The following is a 15,414-nucleotide window of genomic DNA, read 5'->3' as shown; positions in this document are numbered from 1 at the left end:
GAGACCATCGAACAGCTGTGACGCCCCAATCAGCACAAACATGTGGATTCAAGGGAGTTCTTCAATCACCCACGGAAAGGTCAGAGTTTGTGGGGATAACATGAAGGTTCTGGGTCATTGCTGCGCAGGCAGTGACTGTAGCCGCTGCGCGTCCTAGCGGCCCCACGCTGAGCTGTGCCGAAAGAGGCAGCGGCTGCAGAGAGAATCCTGTGCTGCAAGACCTAGTGCTGGGTTTGGCGTGATCTTCCTAAAAATCGGGACTTTTTTAAAACGCCAAGGGACACGAGACAAATTGTTAAGAATTGGGACTGTCCCTCCAAAAGTGGAACATCTGGACACATTGGTGCAGACCCATCCTGTGCCTGATCCCCTTCACCCCCTTGCTTCTGAGTACTAGGGAAGGACTGCCCAGTTTGGCATATCCTGGGAGACTGCAGGGGGAAATTGCCTTCCTGGAAACGGGGAATCAGAGTGGGAAGAGACAGTCTGGGAGCCGGCACCCAGGCAGCCTACTGGGACAAAACATAGAGCCGTAGAGAAAGAAGGTTAGAGCAGCCAAAAAGACTGGGAAGTTAAACTAGAAACACTGCCACCTAGGGGCTGAATTACAAACTGACTTTGTTTTTGTTCCCCTTTTTTCCTTTCCTTTCCTTTTTTTTTTTTTTTTTAAAGTACTTTTAATTAATCAAAAATAAATGGACACAAATAACTAAGAAATAGCCTACTTAAAATTAAGGACTAGCTTACAAAACTGAGGTGCAGTGGAATGCTGGGAACTTCAATACTGTCTGGACCGAGAATTAGGAGTGCCAAATAGAATAACAGAGGAAGTGAATGACCACTACTGCACATTTTTATGCTAATTTTTCTATTCTTTAATTTTTTTTCAATTTTTACATATTTTATTTTATTTTCATTTTTTACATCTTTTACTTAAGCAACGATTTTTTTCCTTTTTTCCTTATTTGATTTTACCTTTTCAATTATTACATTTTTCAATTTCAATCATCATTATTACTACTGTTATTTTGCATTTTTTTGTTTCCTTTTTCTTTTTTTTTCAGTACCATTTTATTTTCTCTTCATTTTACCTTGGAATTAGTCTTCATTCTATTTTAACCTCTACTATAGCATCGTTCAACCCTATCTCAACTTGACCTTTATGCCATCACTCTCTTACTAACCTTTACCCTTTTCATCTCCTGTTTATCTTATCCCTTCCTGGCTTTAGTTTTTCCCTATTCTTTCTGTATACCCCCTGCTAAAACTATCACCATACTTATAGACCTAATTTCCAACCCCCTGCTCCAAGTGCATAAATACCACTCTCTTTACTATATTAACTAGTTAAAAAACAAATAAAAACACTGTTCTTCTCTCTATCCTTTTGTTGTTGTTTGCGTGAATATTGATTATAGTAAATTTTTATGCTTTTTTAGTGAAATTGATATGCTTATTCTTTTGTTGTTATTGTTGCTTAGTATTTTTTAAATTCCTTTGTTTTTGTTTTTTTACTTCTGTTTATCATAGCTTTGCTTAATAATAGTGGCTATTGTAGTTTGTATTAATCTTCAAGTATTGTTTCTGGCATTTGCTGGGATTAGTGGTTGTTCTATGGGAATTTTCTCCATATATATATATATATATATATATATATATATATATATATATATATATAGTTTCTTCGTCTTCTTCTTCTTCTTCTTCTTCTTCTTCTTCTCTCTCTTCTCTCTCTCTCTCTCTCTCTCTCTCTCTCTCTCTCTCTCTCTCTCTCTCTCTCTCTCTCTCTCTCTCTCTCTACTGTTTCCCAACTTCATTTTGACATTAATTTTTTCCCCTGCTTTTTCTATCTTTTATTTATTCCTCTTTCCTTTTTTTCCTTTCTTCTTTCTCTCCTATCCCCTAATTCGCCTTTCTCTAGTGGTCACCTTTATTAGAGGTTATTAATATGGCAAATACATTCCTGTTCAGTGCCTTTTGTGTTGTACTGGGTAGTGTTGTATTTTGTGCCTTTAAATCAATGCAGGAGAAGGAATACCACATAACCAGACATCCTGAAAAGAGAGACCATGGGGAGACAAATAAATAGCCCACACATGAAAGAAAAGGAGGCATCACCAGAAAAGGAAGTAAATGATTTAGAGGCAAGCAACCTACCAGAGCAAGAATTCAGAATAATGATCCTAGGATGGCTAAAAAGAATGGAAGAGAAATTTGACGATATGAATAAGAACCAAGAGGAAATGAAGAAGAACCAAGAGGAATTGAAGAAGAACCAAGAGAAAATGAAGATGAACCAAGAAGAAATGAAAAACAACATTGCTATTATGAAGAACTCAATAGAAAGGATCAAGAGTAGACTAGAAGAAGCAGAGGACTGCATCAGTGAGGTAGAAGACAAGATGGGAAAAAGTATCCAATTAGAGCAGCTTTTGGAAAAAAAAATTTTTAAAGCAGGAGGAGAGCCTAAGGGAACTTTGGGGCAATACAAAACAAAACATATTAGAATAATAGGGCTTCCAGAAGGAAAGGAAACTGAGGAAGACATAGAAAATGTATTTCAAGAAATAATAAATACATTCAGTTTATTTCATTCATTAATTCAATAAGTTATTTAAAATAAAAACAATTTGTTAGAACCAAAAAATGAATTTCAGCAACATTGTGGGACATAAAATGAATTTACAGAAATCTATGGTGTCTAATAACAAACTGTCTGAGAGAGAAATTAAGAAAATAATCCACTTACAACTGCAACAAAAAGAATAAAATACTAGGAGTAACCATAACCTAGGAAGTAAAAGACCTGTACACTGAAAACTATAACATATTGATTAATGTTATTGAAGAAAATGCAAAAATGGAAAGGTATACTCTGGCCACTGATTGGAAGAATTAATATTGGCATTACTCATGCTAAAAGTCCAGAATGCCAAACCTAGATTTAATACTGGATCTAATGGAAGTTTTATATCTCCCAGAAATACAATTTTAATCAGCCAGGTTGGAATCTTTTGGTCAAGCACCAGTAAGATAGTCTGTCACATGGGCCCTTTTCATCCCTGTTGAAAGAAGAAGAAATCTGCATGATAAAACCTTCTTGTTCTCCTCTCCCCAAAAAAAGATGTCAACCCGCCCCCCCCCCCCCAATTCTTTGTTTTCTGTTACTAAGAGCTTTCTTATGCTACCCATTTTTCCCCCTGTAAAAAACTTCTACTCTTGTACAAACCTTCAGAAATTAGTCTTACTTGTTAGGTAGGATGCTGTTTGATTCATGAATCACTCAATAAAGTGAATTAGTTCTTCAAATTTATTAGATTGAATTAAAAAAAAACACACAAAAGCAATCTATAGATTAAATGCAATCTCTATCAAAATTCTAATTTCATTTTTTCACAGAAATAAAGCAAACAGTTCTTAAACTTATAGGGCACTACAAAAAAATCCTGAATAGCTAAAGCATTCTTGAGAAAGTAAAAATAAGCTAGAACCATCATGCTCACAGATTTCAAGCTACATATAAAACTATAGTAATTAAAGCAGTACAGTACTGGCATAAAAACAGACTCACAGATCAAAGCAACAGAACAGGGAGCCAAGAAATAAACCCATGTGTGCCACACCAGCACAGCCAAGGTTTGGTGAGCCTGAGGGAGGTCTGGCTAAGGATAAAGAAAAGACAAAGAGAATGAGCTGGGTCTAGGTGGATCTTCTGTGCCTGACTGAGGCCACAGAACAGATTCAGGCTGCAAGTTAAGTCTTTATTTTGTAGTCAAAGGTAGTGGTCACCATAGTTACAATGTTCTTGTGAATTTCACTTGTTTTGGCAGCACTTGCTGCACTTTCCACAGTCCATTACCTACCCAGGAAAGATCTAAGGAGGGTTATACGGTCAAGCTTAATTATGCTAAGAGGGCTATGCCCTCTAAATTGAAACTTGTTTGAAGCTTTGCTAGCAGGTCAATCTGAGGCTTACCCCTATAACCACTCCCTACACCCATGCACATAAGGTCATTAATTTAGGGAGAAGGAGCCAGTGTACTCAATGGGGATTGGGTAGTATCTTCAATACCTCTCTTTAGCTCAGAATGTCATATATGCCTCATTTCCCTTGTCTCTGTACCTCTCATGTATGCATGTGTTACTGGACTGCTTGTGTGCTGGGGACTGTCCCTGTCCCAGCACAATCCAGAACTTTCGAGTATCAGGTGAACTTCAGATCCTTGACTCATCCAGGAAAGATTTCAAGGATGAATCAAAGCAAGTTTTATTCAGGTAAAGACAAAGAAAGAGGCCTGGGCGTGGGTGCCACTATAGAAGAAAAGTACCCACATGAGTGGACCAACTCTAGAGTGAGTTGCACCAGTGGTCAGTTGGTTACTGGGATTTTATGTGAGTTTAAGGTGGAAGGGGGAAGGGGGTGTCTACAAGCACTATGGCACCAAATTCTGACTCTGCCTTTTGGGTGGCAGGGGACTTCGTTCCTAAGAGGGTTTTTCTGAAAGTGTCATAGAGTTTGTCCTCCTTGGCCACGTTTCTATTTGTGGTGTGAGTTTTCATTGTAATGATGATATAATGAGCTTTAGTTTCAATCTTTTGTCAATTTTCTTCCATCTTGGAATGATCTGGTTCTAGCCAGTCCTTGTTGTGACCTCTAACCACTGCAGGGGGTTTCCTGCCATAAACTGTTTTCTCTTTGATCATGCCCAGATGTCAGGGTTTTGATTTCTTTCTCTCCTGCCTCATATCCGTATAGAAACCACTTTGACATATATACTTGATAATCAATCTTCCCAGGTAGCATTCTAGGTATTCTGGACACTGAGTTGAATAAGATAATAAAACTAAGAGATTAGTTATAAGTCCTAATAGCATGATATTCGTGTAAATACCTGACATTAAACTTTTGATGTATGAGGCATTAGTTTCAAAGACATCTATCCTATATAATAAAAGCCTAATATGTCATGTGTCCGGTCATCCATTCACCAATCATAGCAAAATATGCTAATGATATGCTAAGGCCACTCAACTGCTCACTATGATGTGCATTGACCACAATGGGCAGACGCTCCGACTAGTAGGTTTTCTTGCTGCTGGGGTCTGGCCAATTGGGACTGAGCAAGATGGACTAAAAAAGCAGTTAAAGGACTGATGCCCTGGAGCCCTCCCACCATCCCTCTTCAGCTGACCAACCTCCCGCATCCCTCCCTGACCATGATCGTGTTTTGGTGGGGTCCCTTGGCCTGACCTGCACCCTCTCACATTCTAGGACCCTTTGGGGGATGTCGGAGAGCTGGTTTTGGCCTGATCCCACAGACTTGGCTGACGGACCCGACTGGTACATGAATTCTGCACCTGGCCTCTAGTCTCAAATAACCCTATTGCCAGCTTTGTGACAAGGCTACTAGAGAAGCACCCAGGTCTCTCCTCACAACTCAACCTATTCTCGCTCTCTTTCTCTTCTCCATCCCTTCCCACATTCTGAGACCTTATGATGGGACCCTTAGGATGTTATGTATCCTCCAGGACCTGTAAGTAATAAACCTTGTGATTGAATAGATCCCTCATGATTGTTGCAATTTTAATAAGGACCACAAGAGCCTGTCCAGCCACAATATTGACTGTGGTCTAAGAACAAGTAACAGGGCCCAAGGCTAGTGTCCAGGCATTTTCAGCCTATAACATTACCTTCATTAGGCTGAGACTTATAAGGAACAATAATAAAGTCAACAGTATCAGGAAGAGCAGTTAGAGTACTGATGTACAAATAATGAGACACATAAAAGTTAAAATTAAGGAGTCAGATTTTTCTGTAATTAAATTATATAAGTAGTGTGAGTAACCAAGCAAAGTTTTTCCCAGTGAATAATACAACTTATGACTATTCTATCTATAGAATAAGAACAACTTTCTTACAATGATATATGCTATTTGAGAATAAATTAATCTTATGAAATCCACGTTGTTCATGAATACACTGAAATTAACATTCTAATCAAGGTTGGGGGAAGAAAATGATGTGAGTTTAGGACCTGGGAAAAACTGTCTGTATAATAGACATAGCAGAAAGTGTAATAAAATGGTTACTTAAATTGTATTAAGAAGTTGAACTCAAATAAAAGAAATTCTGGGAAATAAATAAAAGAAGCAAGTTGTACAAACACAATCTGATTAAAGAATCTTAATTTCTGGTTTCCAGTCTTGACGGATAAAATCAAGTGCACTATCTTCAGACTCAGCAGAGCTCTTTTTTTATAGCTGCCATCCCAAAGAACGTTTCAGGGCTCCTTTTATGTCCTTGTTCCTGAGACTGTAGGTGAAGGGGTTCAGCATGGGTGTGACCACAGTATACAATGCTGAGGCTGCTGCACTTGAGTGTGAGCTTTGGGAAGCAGCAGAGCCTAGGTACACTCCTATGCTTGAACAATAAAATAAGGACACAACTGAGAGGTGAGATGCACAGGTAGAAAAAGCCTTATACTTCCCCTGAGCTGATGGGATTGCACAGATGGAGGACACTATCTTAGAGTAAGAGTAAATGATACCAACGAGGGGACCACCACCCAATAGCACAGTTAAAAAATACATCACCATGTTATTAAGAAAGTTGTCAGAACAGGCAAGTTGTGCCATCTGACTGAGTTCACAGAAAAAGTGGGGGATTTCCAATTCTGTACAGAAAGTTAGTAGCAGTAACAGTAAACTTTCTAACAAGGAATGTAGAATACTTGTGATCCATGACACCGGAACCAGCAGCCCACAGAGCCGGGGGTTCATGACGACCATGTAGTGCAGGGGATGGCAGATGGCCACAAAGCGATCATAAGCCATCACGGTCAAGAGGAAGTCATCCAACACTGCAAAGAGCGAGAAAAAATAAATCTGGGTGATGCAGCCTGCATAGGTGATGACTCTGCTCTGTGTCAGGATGTTTACCAACATCTTTGGGATGGTGGTGGAGATGACACAGATGTCTACCGAGGACAGGTTGCAGAGGAAGAAGTACATGGGCGTGTGGAGGTGGGAGTCTGAGCTGACAGCCAGGATGATGAGCAGGTTTCCCAACACAGTGACCAGGTACATGGAGAGGAAAAGCCCAAATATGAGGGGCTGCAGTTCTGGTTCCTCTGAAAATCCCAGGAGAAGAAATTCTGACCCTCCTGTAAGATTCCCTGGTTCCATGAGGTGGGAGTGACTTCCAAGAAAGAAGAAAAGGATATGAGGACTTTCTATACAATCCTAGAGTTACTCAAGTAGCTCTAATGCTACATGTGTCTCCTGCAGTCATTGTAGCTTCAGTATTTTGGTCTGGATTTGGTTGCATCTAGGACTATGTTTTAATGGGAAATTTTTCATGCATTCCAGGAATATGAACTGAGTGCTGACCATGTTTTCAGCACTGTCGGGGTTGTGAGTAGAGGGTGCTAAAGAGCAAAAGTCCCTACACCTCAATTTGAGGAAAGAATATAGAAGCAAATAATAGAAATATATGAAACTAACATTACAAACGGTGAGAAATCTGTTCAAAGTTAATATCAGAGTATGTGATGGGCCTTGAGTATAATTTAGTCAATCTGTCTCAATCAGAAATGATTTTACCCTGAAGTGTCTGGCAATGTATGAAGGGATGCCACTAAATACCTACAATTCACAAAAAAGCAGCAGCCCCCTCAATTATTATTCCTCTCCAAATGTCAATGGTAAAAGGTGAAAACAACTAGTTTAGGTCAGCACTTCTTCAATTTCATTGTTCCTATGCATTTGAGGATTCTGGCTCAAATGCAGAATTTGATGCAGCAGGCCTGGAGGGCTCAGAGACTCTGCATTTCCAACAAGCTCCCTGGTGGTATGATGCTGCACGTCCTTGCCTGAGGACCCCTCTCTGAGTGGAAAGGCTGGTTCTGTGTCAGCTGCAGTAAGTTTTAGGTCTTATGATCCAATTATTGACTTTACATGGAGTTTTAAAAGAATAGTTATTCACTCATTCTAGAGGTTATGATTGTTTACTTTTTTCTTTATAAGGGCCCTTCAGTGACATAAAATAATACTGAAAAATGATTTGTAGCAGGTAAAATAAGAATCTCTCAAAGGTGTCCACATTCTAATTCCCAGTACTTTAAATATATTATTTTTTTTATAGCAAGGGAAACTCAAGGTAGCAGATGGAACAGTGTTGTTAATTGGCTGACTTTATTTTATTTTTAAAACATATATTTTCATTGGTTTCAGAGAGGAAGGAAGAGGGAAGAGAGAGAACTAGAAACATCAATGATGAGAGAGAGTCACTGATCAGCTGTCTCCTGTTACGCCCCCAATTGGGTTCAAACTCAGAACTAGGGCATGTTTTCTTTAAATCTTTATTGTTTAAAGTATTATTGTACTTATGTCTCATTTCCCCCAAATTGACCTCTCTGTGACACTACAATTCCCCAGCATATGCAGGGTATGTGCTCTTGACTGAAACTCAACCGGGACCCTTTAATCCACTGCCCAAAGGTCTATCCTCTGAGCCAAACCAGCCAGGACACTAATTGATTGACTTTAAAATAGAAGATGAGCTTAGACCATGCAGGTGGAACTAAGGTAAACAACCCTAGATGCAAAAGGATAGACAAGATGAAAATGTACACTATTGGTTTTCTTTTGTTTTAAATATATTTTTATTGATTTCAGAGAGAAAGGGATACTGAGAAAAAGAATCAATAATGAGAGTGAATCAATGATTGGCTGCCTCCAGCAAGCAACCTACTAGGAATCAAGTCCCCAACCCCAGCATGTGCCTTTGACTGGAATCGAACTCGGGACCCTTCAATCCACAGGTTGACATTCTATTCACTGAGCCAAACCAGCTAGGGCTACACTATTGGTTTTAATGAAGGAGGAATGGACCTGCGTCAAAGAATGCAAGTGCTTAACAATGCAAACTGGAACTGGGAAGAAGACAGATTCTCCCATGAGCCTCTAGAACACATGTGTCAAACACAAGGCCCGCGGGCCAAATCCGTCCCACCAGGCCTTGCAATGTGGCCCGCACCGCGCTGTCATCACTGCACTCCACTGCGTTTCCATCACAATGACAGTTTATGACTGTTCAGTAAACCATTCGGCCCGCGATTTAGGCTGGATTTTAGATTTTGGCCCCTTCTCTGATTGAGTTCGACACCCCTACAATGCAAACTGGAACTGGGAAGAAGACAGATTCTCCCATGAGCCTCTAGAAGGATCCCAGTCCAGCACAATCTTGATAAGAGAGTCATTTCAGGCTTCTGGCACCTAGGCTTGTATGTTCACTTTCAGCAAAGACTGCAGCAATGTTGTTTTATAGCAGCAATGGAAATCTCATGGAGCAATTTATTCAGTAAAATACATTTGATGGAACTGAGTTTAAGTCTCTCTATTCTTTAGGTTCCTTGAGTAAGGGGATTTTACAATGAAATCCCGCTTGAAGTAAAGAAGAAAATTTTAAACTTTTGGAGATATTCCATCCCATTAGTTGGAACAGTGAAGTCCTCATTACATAGATGTAAACTGTTGTGAACTATGTGCCTTTGTATCATTAAGACTTAAGGTACAATTGTGGCCTTAATTTCTCTATCACTGAACTGTAAGAAATATTGTGTTTCAGCACACTATACTCTTGGGCTAGAAGATAGTCAGTCCTCAATTTATATTCCCCAATTGCATGGCAGAATTTCTCATTCAAAGTATGGAAAAATGACCACTGCAGGAAAAGGCTTAGTGTGGGACAGGAATTTCCACTCACTGTACAATATAGAAAGTAAAAGAGTACAAAACCCCAACATATATGCAGCCTCACGAGTGATGAAGGAGAACTATTTAGTATTCCTCATTAGATGTATTAAATATTTTTCATGTGAATGCCAGCATGAGAGAAGAGACTGCAATGTATGCCTCACTAATTGCTGTTTTAAGCTACTCATATCTACATTCATTAGTTGGAATATTTTCAAAGAACACAAAGCAATTTCAAATACACCTTGTCTTAGAAATTTAATAAAAACACTCTCACTTCACTGCATTGTTCTCCACACCTAACACTCTGTCTCCTTCTCCCTGAATTGCAAAGCTCCTCAATATGTTTTCATTTCCCTACAGCCATTATGCATCCCACTCATTCTACAATGTCATCCAACTGGACTCCCATTCGCACCACCCAATTGTCCACTATAGGCCATATATTGCAGATTCAAAGAGATACATACATATTAACATATTAAGTAAATTGAGTATAGGTGAGTTACTTTACTTACCCAAGAATACAAACAAAGACATAAGGTCTATGGGCTGGGTTGATTAGGGTCACAGTGACTCAGGTAAAAACTGACAGGTTCCATCCTCCTGACCCTTTCATGATGTACCTGTTGCATTACCAGACTCACCTGGATGGGTCTCTGAGAGGAAGTCTGAATTGGTCCCTGGATGTTTGATGATGAGACTGAAGCTTTACCCCTCATGAGACAGCAGGAAGAAATAAAGAAGCATCAGTTCCTGAGCCAGCTTAGGAATCAAAATCAGCAACCATGTCCTGTCCCCCAGCGTTGTACAAGCTGAGGATTACACGGGTAGATATTTACAGCTCTCTCTATATCTGCTCATCCGGCACATTTCCCTTGTGTCTTTTAAACATCTAAGCACATGATTTCCCTCTAGGCCTCTGGAATAAACAGAAAGGAATTTTCCTAATGATTCTCTGATCCCAAGAGTCCAGTTAAAAATCAAGTGAGTTTAGTTTTTATGATGCCTTGTCTTGATCTTACATGCTTTCCAGACATCTAACCTTTTACTACCTTATTCCAACACTGATTGACCATTTTCTTCCATGTCTGAGATTATGGAGCCCATCAGGACTAGGGCCTTCTGATGCTCAAGGAGTGATCTGTGGTGGGGACACAGCCCTGATTTCTCTAGAGAATTGCTCTTCTCTCCAACAAAAGGACTGAGTTCCTTTTTTTATGGAATCCTGGGCTTCACACTCTTTGGCTTTCTGACACACTTGTCAAAATAATAAGGAATTTTGTACTAATTTCACAAGTGAATAGCTGTCATTTAGTACCTCATTATAAAATATTTGTTAAGTATGAGATACATTTTGAAAGTTTTATGCCATATAATCTGAGTTTAGTACCTTATAGAGTTTGCCTGATTTAATTTTTCAAATGCCCATTCTATTATGAATTCCATTCCCATTACAAAAATTGAGTTTTAAGGACTTTATTGACTTGCTCAAAGTTATGAGCTAAACAAGGGATGGGCCTTGATTGGAATCTGTCAGGTTGCTTCCAATTTTCCAACTCTGGGCCAGTGGTTCTCTACCCGAGATGATTTTGCTCCTAAAAATATTTGGCAATGCCTGGAGGAAGGTTGCTCAACACCTATACCACCCTCCAGTAATAATTATCCTGCCCTAATGAATGCCAGCATGAGAAGGTGAGAAAATCTAGTCTAGACCAGCTCTTTTCCAACTTCAATGTGCATACAAGTTACTAGGATTATAGTTCAAATGCAGGTCTTGGTGGGCCCAGAGATTCTTTGAATCAAACCAGTTTCCAAAGTGGTATTGATGCTGTAGGTGCTGGTCTGTGGACCACACTTTGAGTAGAAGGGAGTGGCTGTGTTAGAGTCAGGTATAGGTTGTTCTAGGTTTTTAGAATTAAAAATCATTTTGCATGTAATTTTGAATGCATAGTGTATTCACTCACTTTAGAAGCTGTTATACATTCATTGATCAATTATTTTTATAAGGATTTATAAATGACATCATATGATAGTCTTCTGAAAAAATACCTTTTTTGATATTTTTTATACAAGGGCTCTTGTGTGACACCATGGAATACATTATTGAAAAGATTTTCATAGTAGGCAGAGCTTCTAAATATATCCTACCTAATAATAGAGTAATATGTAAATTAACCATCACTCCACTACACCCACCAGCCATGCCCAACCAGCCAATCAGAGCCAGTATGCAAAATAACTCAACAAAGATGATGGTTAATTAGCATATGTGGAGGGAGGGAGGAGTGAAGACTGAAGACAGCATAGAAAGAAGAGGGAGGGAAAGTGGAAAGCAAGGTGGCTGCGGCTGCTGGAGGGAAAACACTGGCAGCGTGTGCGTGGTGGGGCGGGGCATGGTGTGTGTGGCCACGGAGGTGGCGACTGCGCGTGCAGCAGGTTGGGCATGGGAATGAGGCACACAGCAGTGGTGGCAGCACACACAGCCATGTAGATGGTGGCAGTGATGGCTGAAGGTGCCCGGTCCGTCCCACCGGCCTTGCCCACTGTAGCGGTAGAGGTGGGGGGGGGATGGGAGAGGTGGCAGTGGCAGGAGGGAAGCCCGCTGGAAGTCTTGCAGGAATATTCCTGCAACAGGTCCCTAGTCCACATCATAATCCCCAGAAACTTGTAATATGTTACTTTTCATTGTAAGATAGGATGAGAGTGGCCGATTAGATAGTTGGGCTAATCAGACTTTCAGATAAGATTGGCCATAATAATGTAGGTGGGACTAATGAAAGCATGTGGTTCTAACACTTGGAAGAGGAAGAAAGAATTGTTGGAATCAGAGGGAGACTAAAAGATGCTATACCGCTGGCTTTAAAGATGGCGGAAGTGCTATGTGGCATGAGCAACTAGAGTAGGAGAGCAAATGGATTGTCCCCTTAAGTCTGCAGAAGTAAGACACTCCTACAGACATCTTTTTAAAAATTACTATTTTATTCTATTTTTTATTTTTTATCTTTATTGTTGAAAGTATTACAGATTTCTGGATAAACAAGATTGATGAATTTCTAGCCAGGCTCACCAAGAAGCAAAGAGAGAGGACCCAAATAAACAAAATCAGAAATGAAAGAGGTGAAATAACAACAGACCCCACCAAAATACAAAGGATTGTTAAAAAATACTATGAACAACTGGACAACCTGAAGGAAAATGACATATTCCTAGAAAGATATAGCATTCCAAAACTCAATCAGGAAGAATCTAAACAGCTCAATAGGCCAGTAACTATGGAGGAAATTGAAGCAGTCATCAAAAAGCTTCCAGCAAACAAAAGCTCAGGACCAGCCAGCTTCACAATAGAGTTTTACCAAACATTCAAGGAAGAACTAAAATCTATCCTCCTCAGACTATTCAAAAAAACTCAAGAGGAAAGAACATTTCCAAGATCCTTTTATAAAGCCAGCATCACCCTAATACCAAAAACCAGATAAAGACAACACAATGAAAGAGAATTATAGCCGAATATCCCTTATGAACATAGATGCCAAAATCCTCAACAAAATTCTAGCAAATCGGCTCCATCAGAAAGATCATACACCATGATCAAGTAGGATTTATTCCAGGAATGCAAGGATGGTAAAATATCCGAAAATCAATAAATGTGATACATGACATAAACAAATTGAGAGATAAAAATCACATAGTCATATCAATTGATGCAGAAAAAACATGTGACAAAATCCAACACCCTTTCTTGATAAAAACTCTCAACAAGGTGGGAATAGAAGGATTATACCTCAATATAATAGAAGCTATATATGATAAACCCACAGCAAACATCATACTCAATAGGCAAAAACCAAAACCATTTCCCCTAAGAACAGGAACAAGACAGGGATGCCCACTCTCACTACTCCTGTTTGACATAGTACTGAAAGTATTAAGCATTGCAATTAGACAAGAAGAAGAAATAAAAGGCATCCAAATTGGAAAAGAGGAAGTAAAGTAGTCTTTATTTGCAAATGACATGATATTGTATCGATACATAAAAAACCCAGAAGACTCCATCAAAAAACTAATAGACTTAATAATGAATTCGGCAATGTAGTAGGATACAAAATTAATGCCAAGAAATCTATGGCTTTTCTATACACCAATAGTGAATTTACAGAAGGAGAGACTAAAAAAGCAATCTCATTTACCATTTCACCAAAAAAATTAAGATATCTAGGAATAAACTTAACTAAGGAGGTAAAGGACCTATATGCAGAAAACTATAGGACACTGAAAAAAGTGATAGAGGAAGATGTAAACAAATGGAAGAACATACCATGTTCATGGATTGGTAGAATCAACATCATTAAAATGTCCATACTACTCAAAGCAATCTATAGATTCAATGCACTTCCCATTAAAAAACCAATGGCATATTTTATAGATGTAGAAAAAACTCTCCAAAAATTTATCTGGAATTAAAAAAGACCCCAAATAGCCAGAGCAATTCTGAGAAAGAAGAATAAAGTAGGAGGGAGCTCAATACCAGATTTCAAGCTGTATTACAAAGTCCCTGTTCTCAAAAAAGCCTGGTACTAGTAGAAGAACAGACATATAGATCAATGGAATAGAATAGAGAATCCAGATATCCACCTCTATGCTCAATTAATATTTGATAAAGGAGGCATGAACATACAATGGAGTCAAGACAGTCTCTTCAATAAATGATGTTGGGAAAATTGGACAGATATATGCAAATAAAAAAAAAAAAAAAAGAAAGAAAGAAAGAAAGAAAGAAAGAAAGAAAGAAAGAAACTAGATCATCAACTTATACCATACACAAAAATAAACTCAAAATGGATACAGGACTTAAACATAAGATGGGAAACCATAAAAATAATAGAGGTATCCACAGGCAACAAAATCTCAGACATATGCCAAAAGAACTTCACTGATACTACCCATAGGGCAATGGAAGCTAAAGAGAAAATAAACAAATGGGACTACATAAAAATAAAAAGCTTTTTCACAGCAAAAAAAACCACCCCATCAACAAAACAATAAGAAAACCCACTGTATGGGAGAACATATTTGCAAATGTTATCACTGATAAAGGTTTAATCTCCAACATCTACAGGCAGCTTATACAACTAAATAAAAAGAAGATAAATGATCCAATAAAGAAATGGGCAATGGGCCTAAATAGAATCTTTTAGAAAGAAGACAGAAGGAAGGCCAAGAGACATAGGAAAACATGCTCAAAGTTACTAATTTTTCAAGAGATGCAAATCAAAACAACAATGTGGTACCATCTCACATCTGTCAGAATGGCTATCATCAAAAAATCACCAAAGACAAGTGTTGGTGAGGATACGGAGAAAAAAGAACACTTGTGCACTGCTGATGGGAATGCAGACTTGTGCAGCCATTGTGGAGAACAAAAAACTGAAAATGGATCTCCCATTTGACCCAGTAATCCCACTCCTAAGAATATATCCTAAGAAACTAAAAACACCAATCAGAAAGGATATATGCACCCCTATGTTTACAATAGCTGAGATTTGGAAACAGCCTAGGTGCTCGTCAGCAGATGACTGGATCAGAAAAGTATGGTACATCTACACAATGGAATACTATGCTGCCATAAAAAGAAGGAATTCTTACCATTTTCAGCAA

General features: G+C 38.9%; 1 protein-coding gene across 1 annotated transcript; it reads right to left on the bottom strand.

The window, feature by feature from the left end:
* Nucleotides 1-6,255: 6,255 nt before the first annotated feature.
* On the bottom strand, nucleotides 6,256-7,185 carry LOC118706561 (olfactory receptor 7A5-like). The gene has a single exon (XM_036415985.1). It carries the CDS (start codon nucleotides 7,183-7,185, stop codon nucleotides 6,256-6,258), a length of 930 nt encoding a protein of 309 aa, XP_036271878.1.
* Between the last annotated feature and the right edge of the window lie 8,229 nt (nucleotides 7,186-15,414).

The sequence above is a fragment of the Pipistrellus kuhlii genome, unplaced genomic scaffold (assembly GCF_014108245.1).
Source record: "Pipistrellus kuhlii isolate mPipKuh1 unplaced genomic scaffold, mPipKuh1.p scaffold_m20_p_52, whole genome shotgun sequence".
Classification (NCBI taxonomy): Eukaryota; Metazoa; Chordata; class Mammalia; order Chiroptera; family Vespertilionidae; genus Pipistrellus; species Pipistrellus kuhlii.
Note: the sequence above shows the minus strand (reverse complement) of the source record. Positions and strands in the feature narration are given on the sequence as shown.